Here is a 13,766-nt window from a genome sequence, read left to right as displayed (position 1 = left end):
AGTATCCTACTGCATAGTAATTCATCAAAATTATTCGTGGTCTGACCTTTGGACTAAGATCCAATGCGTCATCTTCATCTGAAGATGGCCATGAGTCAGCAGGGCCGCTTTTTGATGCTCTTTTTGGACATAATGGTTTCATAATCAATTGGATGTAACAATTACACAATAATTACATAACAACGCATGTGTCAAAACCCTCTTTGAAAACCCTTACCTACTGATGGAGTCAGTTTGAGAGTTGTCTTCAATATCTGCAAACATAAATATACTCTGAACTTAATCATATCTTCTCAGGAGACACAGTTAGAAAAAAAAATGAACCAACATTCTATGTAAATGCAGTGTTTCCCCTACAAGTATTCATCAGCGGCGCAGCGCCGCTCCTGGAATTCAAGCGCCACTGCCTAATTTAAAAAAAATACACGCAAGTGAACTTCAGGAACAGCTGCCGTTCGTTCAGTTTTGATGTCAACAAATAATAGTAGGCTAACGTTGAAGGCGCAGTCAGGGATTCCACAGGAGATCACGCTTGTTTGTGTTTATGTTTATTAGCAGACGCAATTTTGTGCAAAAAAACGTAGGCTACATTATGTTAACCAAGGAACCAAATTAAACACGCCAGCGAGATAGCTCGCCCCTACCTTCAGTAGCCTATTCCCAGATAAATTCCACGCATTGTTTCGTTTTTGTTTGTGATACAGGTGTTACATGGCAACATGCACCTGTTAACTGGCTGCGTTGGTGACGTTTCACAAGTGATAACGTTTCTTTGACAGATGTGGCCACTTGCAGATTAGTCACTTTCTGATGGAAACTGGAGATGAACCAAATACAAATATGCATGACATATTTAAATGTCAAAATGGTCTGTAGTACGCTACATGCGCTGGACCATGAATATGCCACCAAAAAATACATACCTAAATAGCCTAATAATAACTCCACGTGGGTATCGAACCTGCTTCCTAAATGAAACCTCTTTAGTATAAGTATATATACTCTTTTGATCCCGTGAGGGAAATTTGGTCTCTGCATTTAACCCAATCCGTGAATTAGTGAAACACGGCACACAGTGAGGTGAAGCACACACTAATCCCGGCGCAGTGAGCTGCCTGCAACCACAGCGGCGCTCGGGGAGCAGTGAGGGGTTAGGTGCCTTGCTCAAGGGCACTTCAGCTGTGGCCCACTGGTCGGGGCTCGAACCAGCAACCCTCCGGTTACAAGTCCAGAGTGCTAACCAGTGGGCCACAGCTGCCTCTGAATCTTACATGATAACCATTCACCTACGTACTTGGGCCACGAACCAGCTGATAAGCCATCGTGAAATTTACTTGACTTAGGCTATGCAGGATCGATTGAACTGTTCTACCCTTTCATACTGGAGAACTAACCCCTTGAACTTGACCCCTTGGATCTGTTCCCTGGACACAGATAAGCCTTCACACATACACTGACATTGTACACTCACACCACCTTACCCGGGTATTTCTTTTCTTTTGGACATTTGAGTTTTTAAACTATTGATTTGATACTTTGCATTTTTTAAGAGCTCTTTTCTTATTTTATAGGGTTTTGTATTTATTTAATATTTACTAATATTTCTTCTTCTTTTTTCTTAGAGAAAAGATATACGTGTATTTAATAAACCTGCATTATTTATTTATACCATTTTACATACTGGTGTCCTTGTCAATATACTCCCCCCTTAATGCCGAACCTAGAACTGGCCTAAACCTAACCCTAACCCATAGAAGCACCTCCTTTTACTTTAAAGTACAATTTATTATTAAGTAGAGCAGAGGGGTGCTACACACATATTCTTATGCACCATGCACAACAACGCTACTGAGTATAGAGCTAAATTTGTCTCAATAATATTTGTATATGCGCAAAGGGGGATCCACAAATATTTCTTGATTTGCATGTGTGTTTTGATATCTACAAATAAAAAAAATCATATTTGTAACTCGTATATTGATTTTTAAAAATATAGATGTGCATTTGTAAATAAAATGTCATTGTAAAACCGAAAACTTCATTTGTGAAATGTGATTCTGCATTTGTGGATCACCAGCACACGCATTCTTCGCTTTCCAAAGTTACGTGTTTTTGAGATGTTCTTCGCATGAAAGTCGCACAAATCCACACGTAAAAAATCATATTTGTAACTTGTAAATTGTTTTTCATAATTGTAGATGTGTATTTGTAAATTAAATGGCATTTGTAAAACTGAAAATTGCCGTTGTGAAATCTAATTTTGCATTTGTGGATCACCAGCACACGCAGTTTTCGTTTTCGCATTTGTGGATCAGCACACGTGTTTTTGAGACAATCTTTGCGGCAGAGGAGCCACCAGATCCAAAAATAGCCTACCTCTAATTTGCCTGCTGACAGACTTTCTAATCCAGTAGATGGTAGTGTTGTTCTATGGGACTCATAACACACAGAGCTAGCGAACCTAGTTGTTAAATCTAACAAGTTATGCCTTTTACAACAAGCTTTTTGATGGAAAAGTGGTGTTTAATTTCCATAATCTTTGTTTAGTGAACGCACCAATACAGTGTATATAGTTATATAGAAGTCTATATAGTTTATACAGTGCTGTGCAAAAGTTAAGACACCCATGCTGAAATTGACTAAAGGGAGGAATAAAAAAACATCTTTTGCCTTTTGTCTTAAAGGGACACCAGGCAACGTTTTCGTGTTAATTAATCATCTTCGTAAGTCGGTATATGGTTAAATGACTCATTAAGGCTCTCTCGCCCGCCCCTACTGCCTGTAGGAAGAATATCCCACTTGCAAGTTCGGTGTATCCTACCCGCCGACCGAAGCAGGATCAGTTTACAGCACAGAGGCAGGCTAACGAAACGCTAGAGATTGTTGCAAACGTGTGTATAATGGCAGAGCCAGCGAAGAAGCAGCGAAAACCCTTGACGGAAGATGCAAAGAAAAGAAAAAGAGCTTCAGACCGAGCGAGGGGGAGTTTCGTAGAGAAAAAGCATCAGGCTTGCCTGGTGTCCCTTTAATGCCTTAATTTTAAAAAAAAAATAGGACATCAACTATTTTTAATGTATCATGTATCGTAAATAAATAAATGTTATTATATAAATAAATGTCTTAACTTATGTACAGCACTGTATATTCTAAATAGTAATAGTTTGTACAGTGGCCTACAGTGTACAGTTGTACAGTGGCTAATTACTAATAATGTAAATGAAAAAGGTGAAAGAAAAACAAGAATAATCCTGTTCAAGTACTGCAATAATCATGCTTTGTGTTGGTGGTTATGTCATAATTTGTAACTCAATCTGTCCATTTCTTTCACAAAATCCACCAGAAGTCACCATTTAAGGAGTCATTTTTTCAAATTTTTCTTTTTTTTGGGGGGGGTCAACAGCAACGCTGCTGGAAAAATTTCTAGGGGAAACACTGAAATGCAAATATGACTCTCCGCACACACATATCTTTCTAAGGAAAACTTAACCAAAACCACTCCCTTGTTAAAAAGAAATAAACAAGAATTCAGAGCAACTAGATCAGATATTGCGTAACATCTGTACACACACACTAGAAGTCATGTGTTCAGTCTGTGTAAGGTCACACTGCATCTGATCTAGTGCTTCTGCATCATTCATATGCCATAACTGCCAGTAATACCTCTCCCTGCTGCCATTGCTCCTGACAACTGGAGCTCTACATCCAGTCATGTGGCAGTGCATGAGGGATAAATGAAACGATTTCAGGTACAACACACGGATACATGTACGACAGATGATAGAAGTCACCATGAACGTAACCAACATGCAACCAAAAAAAAAGGCTTGCATGTAATAATGATGAGGGGAAAATAGAGACCAGCATCTAGAGCTACTTACCATCTTTGTCGGTGGCTGGGCCACCTAATGAAAAGCCTGCCTCCATGTCGCCAGATACACTACCCAGCACAGATCGTTTCTTTTTACTAGTGTTGTGGTGGGAGGGAGATTGTTCATACTTGTGTTTTGTCCCATGTTCAATGATCAAATGTGAGCATCTACAAGAAAAGAATACAAATGACAATATGACTTTCTCTTATTCCTACCTGTCCATGTTCTTATGACCAATTTTACATTTCCAGGTCTTATTTTGGCAGTGGCGGACCGTGCGTTCAGTGGTTAGACCTTCAATGATGACTATTTTTTGACAAAAAATAATAATAGGGGAAAGGGTTACCCTCCGAAGATTTTTTTTGCATTTCAGCGTTAAAATGTGCAATTTCCCAGCATTTCACAGTGGGGGGGGGGGGGGGGGGGGGAGTTTTCTCTTTCTCACGCAAATCTGTGTAGGCCTACCACTCTAGAATCTTCGTTAGACAAACAATTAATGTTCCGAGCTGAATTCGGCATTGCTTAGATCTTTATTAGCTGAATTCCGCATTGCTTAGATCTTTATTAGGCGAATAGCACCCGACCATCATCCTTATCAGCAGCAAAGTGAATAGGCTACTAGGCTAGGCTACTTATTTATCACCCATATTCATTAATCTGCTGCCTGCTACTGTCTGGTGAAGACGTGCAATTTAGTCCATGTCATATTGAAAGTGAACACCAAGTGCGCTCAAGTATGGGTTTATGAAGACTATTTTGAAATATTTAGGCTATCGGTTGCCTAACTTATGTTCATGACTTGCACACACATATGGCACTGCCACAGGTCTACAATGATGTGTTCATTTAATAGTTTAATCTGACATCAGCAAACTTGCTTCAGACTGTTTGTAGGGCTCTCCTACTTAGCTGTAGCTTTAACGTTAACGTTACAGTGCAACTGTTTTAGGTTGTGCTGCTGCTCTGATTACTCAAAAGCTAATGTGGAAGGTAGGCTATCCTACGGTGTTTGCCAAATGTATTGATGAGAAAGTGTCTCAACAGAAAATGCTAAGAAAATTTCTCAGCACACCACCATGATATTAAACATAAAAGTCAGAAAATGTATTGCCCTATGCTGCTACTACAGCTTGTTGCCTATTTCATAATGTCTGATGGCCACGCCATTGATTTCACCAATAATGTCCACAAAACACAGATATATAAATAGTCAGACTAGCAGGGCAGGAAACCAAGGCAAATGACAATTTTCACATAGATGCCGATCCAGACAGCTTCACCAAAGCCACATCAACTCACACACAACTTCAAGCTAGCATACAAACCATAGTAACCAAGCACTGCGGTTTGCAAGCAGCACAAAAACACTTTTTATAAAGAAAAGGGCCAGATTACAAGCATGTACTGTATTACGTACTGTATAACATAAGTCTATGTTATCAAATCAACATGAAACAAAACTTACCAATTCCTGCATAGGCTACTGACCAGCTACGTGCAGAGCTAGCTGACATTATGTTTTTTACGAAGTTCCTCAAGTCGAATAGATAGCGTCAAAATTCGTGATGAACGGTTCCGGGTATTCTTTTAGAACATTGCAGGCCCAGCTGCAGTCAGACCTGCCTTCCTCGCCATAATAGGTCGATTTGATTGGCTAATCAGTCAGATGTAGCCATCAATCAACCCGAATCCAAACATATGATTTCTAATGGTTGCTTAGGTACCGAAAACGCAGTGATTCCTTGTGAAGGCCTGATGCGGGCCTTAACAAGGGAAGACACGCGATTGGATAAAAATGTATCGCACGCCCTCACTATTTGTTCACACAATCTGTCAATCAAATATAGCGGACAGCGATAGGATATGTTTAGCCTAGTCAAGAGTGATCGGGAAGGAGAAGAAGAAGCGAATAATAAATGGTAAAGTAAAATGTTATTAAAGACACTATTATTTTTCATTCGTTTGAAAATAGTTAGGCCTTCAGAGAAGGCCTTGAAGGCCCTGACGGTCCGCCACTGTATTTTGGATATGAAACAGTAAACACTGGTGGTTCGTACTGTCTTGTTGAGTTGTAACAACCATTCTAACTCTACTCCACATGAATTTAAGCAAGAGAAAAGACATATTCATTTAGCAGACACTTGTCATCCAAAGTGACTTACATATGTCAGTTCTATTACAAGGGACTACACTGTCCCACTCTATGTTAAGTGCCTTTCTCAAGGGCACAGCGGTAGAAGCCAGGAGCTGAACCCACAACGTTTTAGGCTACTGCATGCTAGTCCAGCTCCTCAACCACTATGCTAGCACCACGCCACTACGCTACCACCGCCCCTTAGATCACTTGCTGGTTATGCTGGTTGGAGTTTCAGTTGGTGGGCTGAACTAAGTCTGAACAAAGTTTAAAAATACCACACAACAGTAATAATAAAAAAAACATGTCAGGTCAAAACACAAAGCTGTTGTTCATATCCTGTCCCCTGTTTACTAAACAATTCAATTTGGAATGAAAAATGTAATATCAGACATGAAACTGATAAAGACTGTTTATATGTTCTGCAGATGTCCAAAAGAGATGCATCACAAAGATGATCATCTATGATAATTTGACTTACGCATGATGTCCATTCATTACTGCATAGTCATCAGATGTCCACCCTTTATCATCCTTTATTGTGATATCAGCATTGTATTGCAGGAGTAGACGAACCATACTAATTTGTCCATTGCAAGAGGCCATCATCAAAGCTGACCTAAAATGGAAGCAATCTTAGGTGATTTACATGTCAACCAAAAATTGGGAGAAAAGCAAACATCTCTTGTCAATAACCAGGTTTTCATTAACCCTGAAAATGCACAAATATAATAAATTGTGAAATGGAAAAAGGGGAAATGCATCACATGAATTTACCAAAATATGTCAAAAAAATGTATACGTTTGCATGAGGTGCAATGACAAAATGCAAGCATTTATTATGATAATTGTTGACAACGTCCTCCCAGAAGTTGCTGTGGCCAAGTATGGCAAGTATCCCTCCACATTCTGTCACCCTCTTTTTATGACTACCTTGGCTTTTAGTGGACAGAATTGCAATTAAACTAGAAAGACTACTGTGAGAAGATGAAGCCCACATTTAATCGCATTGCCTCACTTACTACCATTCACAATTCTGCTGTTTCGACTATGGAAAGCCAGCTATTGATGCCTTACCTGTGCTCCAAGTTGATGAGGTCAACATCAGCACCCTCCTTCAGAAGGAGCTCTGCCATCTCAGGATGGTTCTCCTCCACAGACAGAATCAACGGAGTGTTTCCATCCTAAAAACCAACAGTAACAATTACTCTTCAGCCTGATTACTGGAAAGCATGCATTTTGGCAAAGGGTTTGCTTAGCTGAAATTCAATTATATGCAGAGGTCTGGCTTCTTAAAATAAGACTTAAAGAAAGTACAAAAATTAAATAAGAACAACCATCTTACAGTTTCACGAGGGGCAGAAAATGCATAGGACTACTACAAAACCATACAGCGTATGAGCTGTGAGCTGATGCAGCAAAGTCTGTTCCCTGGGAAGAAACTGATGAATCAATATCTCAAAATAATCTACTAAAGTTCTATTCCAACTAAACCTTCCCTGGATAAGCAAACAGAAAACCTAGTTACTCTGCTCCTCCTTCATTCTAATCCTTTTTTCACACTAGGCATTCTCCAACTCCAATCCCTGCTCTGATCTTATATCTGATAGCCTCTTTTCAATCCAGGAAAAGTCCTGGATCTGCCTAATCTGGAGTCCTGCTGAGGTGTCCTCTTCCTGAGCCTCTGCCCTTACCTTATTCTGTGCGTTGATGTTGGCCTCGTGCTCCAGAAGCAGGACGGCGACGGAGAGTGAGGGGATCCGCGCTGCCAGGTGCAACGCCGTGCTCCCCTTGATGTCCACGAGGTTGGGGTCAGCCTCATGCTCAAGGAGGATGGCAACACAACGATCCTGCTGGCACTGCACCGCCTGCCAAGCACACGGGTTACAAACACGTGCACAACACCAATAACAGAGAGATATTAGCACTGTACAATATCTAAAGTTAATGTGTAGACACTGAACACTGCAGTTTTCATATTCACAAGACTTTTCAAGTTCCATGCAAGTTTGACACAGAGGAAACGTAGCAAAAAACTATGCAGGCTATAATTCAGCAGGCTTATTATTTTCTCTGTTTCAGTTAAACCATACCTTCATCAAGGCGGACCGGTTTTGATTGTCACATAGGTTAAGTTTCACTTTGCTCTCCACCAGGAACTGAACCACTTCTGCATGTCCATTGACACAAGCAATATGAAGTGCAGTTCTGTGGATAGATTGGGGAGAGAAACATTTAGGAATGTCTAGGTATTACTTCGGCACTGCATTACAGAATGCATAAACTGGGTTCAAGAGCGGCCACTCTACCGAAACGGCTCTGCTGTCTGTAACAGAAGCCTTAAAAGAAGCCTGGGCGACCGCTCGGTCATCACTGCTCATTCTGCTTGACTTATCGGCGGCCTTTGACACGGTTAATCACCGCATCCTTCTCTCTATACTCTCTAACATGGGAATCTCCGGTTCTGCTCTCTCCTGGTTTGAATCCTACCTCACAGGACGCATCATGGCTTGGTCAGCTATCTGCACCTCACTATCTCACCACAGGGGTCCCCCAGGGCTCAGTGCTGGGCCCCCTTCTCTTTGCTATCTACACCACCTCCTTGGGACAGATTATCCGTTCGCATGGCTTCTCATACCACTGCTATGCAGACGACACACAGCTCTATCTGTCCTTTCCACCTGATGACCCCTTGGTTTCAGCACAGATCTCGGATTGCCTCTCAGACATAGCTACATGGATGAAGGCACACCACCTCCAGCTGAACCTCTCAAAGACTGAACTGCTGGTCCTCCCAGCTAAACCTACCATACACCACGACATCAACATCAAATTTGACTCCCTGTCTGTTTCACCTACCAGGACTGCAAGAAATCTAGGAGTTGTTCTCGACAACCAACTAACCTTCTAAGATCATGTTGCCTCAGTCGCCCGGTCATGCCATCGCACTCTACAACATACGGAAAATCAGGACTTACTTGACTCAAGATGCTACTCAACTTCTGGTTCAGGCAATAGTGATCTCACGACTTGACTACTGCAACGCCCTCCTGACAGGTCTCCCAGCCTGCACAGTGAAACCCCTTCAGATGATCCAGAACGCGGCGGCGCGCCTGGTCTACAACCAACCCAAAAGGGCACATGTTACCCCGCTGCTCATCCAGCTACACTGGCTACCTATGGCGGCCCGCATCAAATTCAAGGCTCTAACCCTTGCCTACAAAGTAGTCTCCGGTTCTGCTCCCACCTACTTGAATGCCCTCATACAGACATACGCTACCTCCAGACCGCTCCTCAGACGAACGACGTCTAGCTCTACCACCGGCACGCTCAGGCCAATCCAAACTTCTCATCTGTTGTTGGTGGAACACACTGCCAGTTCCTACAAGGGCAGGGACATACCTGTCCATTTTCAAGGTATTCAAAAAACTCCTGAAGACCCAGCTCTTTAGAGAACATCTCTCATAGCACCACTTACAACAAGTCGTGCTGATGCTAGCACTTACCAGCCGTCTTGAACTGACACTCAACTGTTTAAAAACAGCACTCACTGATGCACTTATTCTTACTGTACTCTACCGTTTTTAAATTGTCCTAAAATTGTTGAGAGAACTGCTTTAAAACTTAACTGTTACCATGTTGTTAGTCGCTTTGGTTAAAAATGTGTCAGCCAAATGTAATGTAATGTAAATGTAATGTAATAAACATCAGTTAATGTTTCTTGTGCCAATAAACAATAAATATGTGAAGTTGAAGATTTTTTGAGGGTCTGGATTTTAAAGGAACCATATGTAAGATTGTGGCCAAAACTGGTACTGCAATCACTTTCAAATTACTGTAGAGCGGTGTATCCCCTCCCCCCTGACTCGAGGTTGCCAACCCGGATGCCGAAACACTACTGACTTTGTGATTACTAGATAGGTGGAGGGTGGCGCATCAGGCCAAAACACAACATGACATGACAAAACACAACATCAACATCAGTTGAGGGCTGCAACTTCACTTTTTAAATGACAATATCCTGGCATGACTATTGTTGTCAGTGATATAAGTATTTGAAATAAACATGATTTCTTAATGTCTAGTGACTTATCAGGGCCATGTTATGATTAATTGAAATACATTTCTTACATACGGTTCCTTTAAATGTAGGTTACTACTGTTGCTCAGATACACTACCTAGTGTGGGATAAGTGTATAGTCTGTCCAATGTGTAACATTGATGTAATAGTTAAACCTAGCCTACTTGCTTTGCTGTTTAAATGTTTTGTTCCAATGCTGTTTTTACACATTAACTACAACAGCTGGGGGGCTAAATGTAATTGAACAGACATAGCCAATTACACAGCTAAATTACTTAAGACTCAAGTTCCCCACACTTTAATCATGCATTGTGATTGTGGCATGTCCGTTGTGTCGTATCAAGGGTGACTGTGTGAAAGTAGGCCTATATGTCCAGGCTCCACACTGTAAAAACTGAGGTAATGCTGATATGCCTAAATAGATGAAGAAGTAAAAAACTTACCTATTTTCTTTGTCAAGCTGGTTTAGATCATTTTTCTTCGCAAGCTGTTTTACCTTCACTACATCACCAGCCGCGGCAGCCTTGTGCACTTTCCCCAAATCCTTCTCCTTTAAATCATAACCGACAGATAACACACTTGTCGTGTCTGATGCATTGGGGGAGAAGCTTTTCTTCTTCTTGGTGAAATGGAATATTTTCTTCATTGTGCAAGACTTCGCTGACTGCAAGACTGCATCGCCTTGCAGGAAATCTACCTGACACTCGGGTGCAGAGGGATGATCACCTTAGGAGTCTGTCGCATCCCTAAAAATAAAGCGAGAAAAGCGGCTTAAGCCCATTGACAATGTCTCTGTCATGTGCATGACAGATCGAAGTCGGAAGACTAATTAATACAGGCTATGCAAGCTTACAAAAAAAACATCGAATATAGCTATAGCACTAATGTCTCACTTGCCTAACCCAAACAGATGGCAAAGCAACACTATGCATTACGTCCAAATTGACACATACGATGCCAATCCCTGCAAACGGTTGTATCAGGCGTTACGTTCTCTTATTTACCTTACACATCAAGCAGCGGGCAAATTAAAAGTAATGTTAGTTGATAGTTTAAATTATCTTGACTAACATAGCGGTTTCGCACATTCCGAGCAGATTAATTTGCTGTTACGTTACCATTTGCCATCTCAACATCTTGCCTTTTTGTCGCTTTTATTTTGCAACAAATGTTAACATTAACAGAAAAACGTTACAATACATCAATGCCTTGTCTATTTTTTACAAAGACAGTGGTGATTAATAAGGCAGCTGTTTTGTAATTTATCCTAACCTTAAATGTTCGCAACGTTACAAGCTAACGTTAACCCTGAGGTACCAAAGCTTTACCATTCATACGTTAACGCTAACGTTAGCTACAAAATCAGTAAGCTATTAACAAGAGGTCTAGCTTCAACGCACTGCAAAGGTAACTTTAAAGATTTTGCTAGATTACAACATGCTAACGTTAATATTAGTGGCAACATTACGTTAAAAGAAAGAGAATGACAAAGCGCTGGCCAGCAAATTTGGGTTAACGTTAGGCAGAACGTAGAACTACTGTAGCTTCTACGTTACGTTACCATTAACGTTAGCTAACATAACGTTAACATCTTAAAGTTAGTCTCAACCTTACCTTTAAACATAGCTGACATCAATGCAACATGTGGTTTCCATAATCTCGTGTTAGTCTTAGCGCTTAAATGCTATAACAGTGTACAAGTTACTAACTTCAACCTATCTAATTATTGCTAGGAAAAGTTAGGTTACGCTAGCTAGATTGAAGATATTGAAAAGTGCATGCAGGGCGACGTAAAATTGGCTACGTGAGCCGATTTACAGTTCGTAACTATGGCAACCATGCATGAACGGCCACACTATGCAGGATGTAAGGTATTCCATCACGCAACTCTTTCATTCAAAGTATTTCGCATTTTGGGGGCACAGGTAAAAACAATACTTATCTCTTCCGAAGAGTATAAATGCATACAGTACAATAAAATAAGCACCGGAACTCTAGAAACCTTGTAAACATACCGTGCAATGATTAGCTATGACCACCCACGTCACTTCACTACTATGCAGTAACCGCGACATTTAAATCTTTGCCAATTAACTATGGCACATAATGGGCCCAACGTCGAATGAAACAGATATATCTGCAAATGTCAATATGTTACATGAACGGTACGTGACCAATAACGTCTGTAAGTTAAAGCTGTGTTGACTCTATGGTCAAGAATAGTAGTAACGTTAGCAAAATGAGCTAAGGTAACGTTAGATAACCTTAGAGCTAGCCAGCAACAAACGTTTACGTTAGTCTAGTATGCTAGGTGCTCTTTTGCTTACTTTACGTGGCTGACTAACAGGGAAAACGTTATCTAGCATTTTTAGCAGATGTATGCATTTGCTATTAGCACCAGAGCCCGTTTAGACATTCTCTGTTAGCACGATATCTATCCTAGCAACCACGACAGACGCCTTGCTCAAATCTGGCTATTCACAAATTAGCTTACCCTAGCCGGCTAACGATAGTCATCAGTTTGACCACCAGCGTGTTAATCCACTCTTGCGTTAATGTAGAACAGGTAAATGAACCAATCCAACTAATGTTAACATGGTTACGTTACACGTTTCTGTTTACAAAGCGAAAACCAAAGTATGGCTGGCTTGGCTTGACCCGTCCACGTTAGCCAGCTAACTTTAGCATAACAAACTAACGTTGCTAAATCAGGCGAGCAAATTTTGCATCCAAATAAACTGTTGGCTAAGTTCCTCTTAGTTTGAATAACAATTTAAAAGTGCAAAGGTATGATAAAAATGAAAAGCATATCGACAACACTTAGTTACCCCATTTAACTTGTGTGCTTTTCAAATAACGATGCAGACCACTGCACTGAAAAGGGCAAACTGTAATTAACAGATTCTTGCTTGCATTTCTTCCCATGCTTTGGAGTAGGAAGAGTTAACGTTAAGGCTGTCTATGATCTTGTTTTAGCAGCTGCTTGTCTGAGCGTGCATAATTTTGCTTTCTCACCTACCCCTGTCGTGTTACAGTTGCTCGTCCATGTAGCCCTAATCCAAGTTATTTTGAAATTGGGAGAATAATAATAATAAACAAAACTTCTCTCCAAAGTTATGTAAAGTACTTGGCAAGTTGGCCTGTGTTTTTCCCCACGTTGTTTGTTTCAGTTGTTTCTCACCATTAGATGGCGATATAATCATTCTTATATCAGAGCCCTTGTATAGATGCTACGGTTGCGTTTTAGGATATATATATATATATATATATATATATATTTTGTCATTATCCATATAGTTGTACATTTCGCCAAAATACTATGGATATAGACTCGGCCAGTTTCGTTGAATGTACACTCCTCTATTTTAGGTGGTGTGGATATTCTATAAATATTTCAGCAAAAAGAACAAGTCAGAAAAACCAACAGATGGACAGCAGACCTCAATTGAAACACAATTCCAAAGCGTAGAATTTCAGGTATTACTCCTTCTGCTGTTTAGTAACAGTAGCCTATGTAGCCTAGGCTATATTTTATCTGTTCTATGCTTCCAGTCTTAAAGCTGGTAACTTGTTAATATAAGCACACATTTAGTGGTGTTGAGGTGAATGAGATGCCCAGCTTGTGGATCAGGTTGCTGTTCAACATCATCAACTGCAAATTTGCTTCAGATACTGCTATAA

The 13,766-nt window shown here is 40.7% G+C and overlaps 1 protein-coding gene across 1 annotated transcript in view; it reads right to left on the bottom strand.

Moving 5' to 3' along the window:
• The window catches only part of si:ch211-272n13.3 (ankyrin repeat domain-containing protein 26), a 40,486-nt gene extending 27,073 nt beyond the window's left edge, over positions 1 to 13,413 (bottom strand). The window contains exons 1-10 of the mRNA XM_042110209.1: positions 13,105 to 13,413; positions 10,529 to 10,831; positions 8,097 to 8,211; positions 7,698 to 7,871; positions 7,081 to 7,187; positions 6,485 to 6,622; positions 3,879 to 4,036; positions 3,661 to 3,696; positions 218 to 254; positions 47 to 119 (exon numbers count right to left, since the gene is read on the bottom strand). Coding sequence (XP_041966143.1) covers positions 47 to 119; positions 218 to 254; positions 3,661 to 3,696; positions 3,879 to 4,036; positions 6,485 to 6,622; positions 7,081 to 7,187; positions 7,698 to 7,871; positions 8,097 to 8,211; positions 10,529 to 10,731 — 1,041 coding nt within the window. The 5' untranslated portion in view covers positions 10,732 to 10,831; positions 13,105 to 13,413. The remainder of the gene's footprint in view (positions 1 to 46; positions 120 to 217; positions 255 to 3,660; positions 3,697 to 3,878; positions 4,037 to 6,484; positions 6,623 to 7,080; positions 7,188 to 7,697; positions 7,872 to 8,096; positions 8,212 to 10,528; positions 10,832 to 13,104) is intronic.
• Between the last annotated feature and the right edge of the window lie 353 nt (positions 13,414 to 13,766).

The sequence above is a fragment of the Alosa sapidissima genome, chromosome 11 (genome assembly GCF_018492685.1).
Source record: "Alosa sapidissima isolate fAloSap1 chromosome 11, fAloSap1.pri, whole genome shotgun sequence".
Classification (NCBI taxonomy): Eukaryota; Metazoa; Chordata; class Actinopteri; order Clupeiformes; family Clupeidae; genus Alosa; species Alosa sapidissima.
The sequence above is the reverse complement of the archived record's forward strand: the minus strand, read 5'-3'. Positions and strand labels throughout refer to the sequence as shown.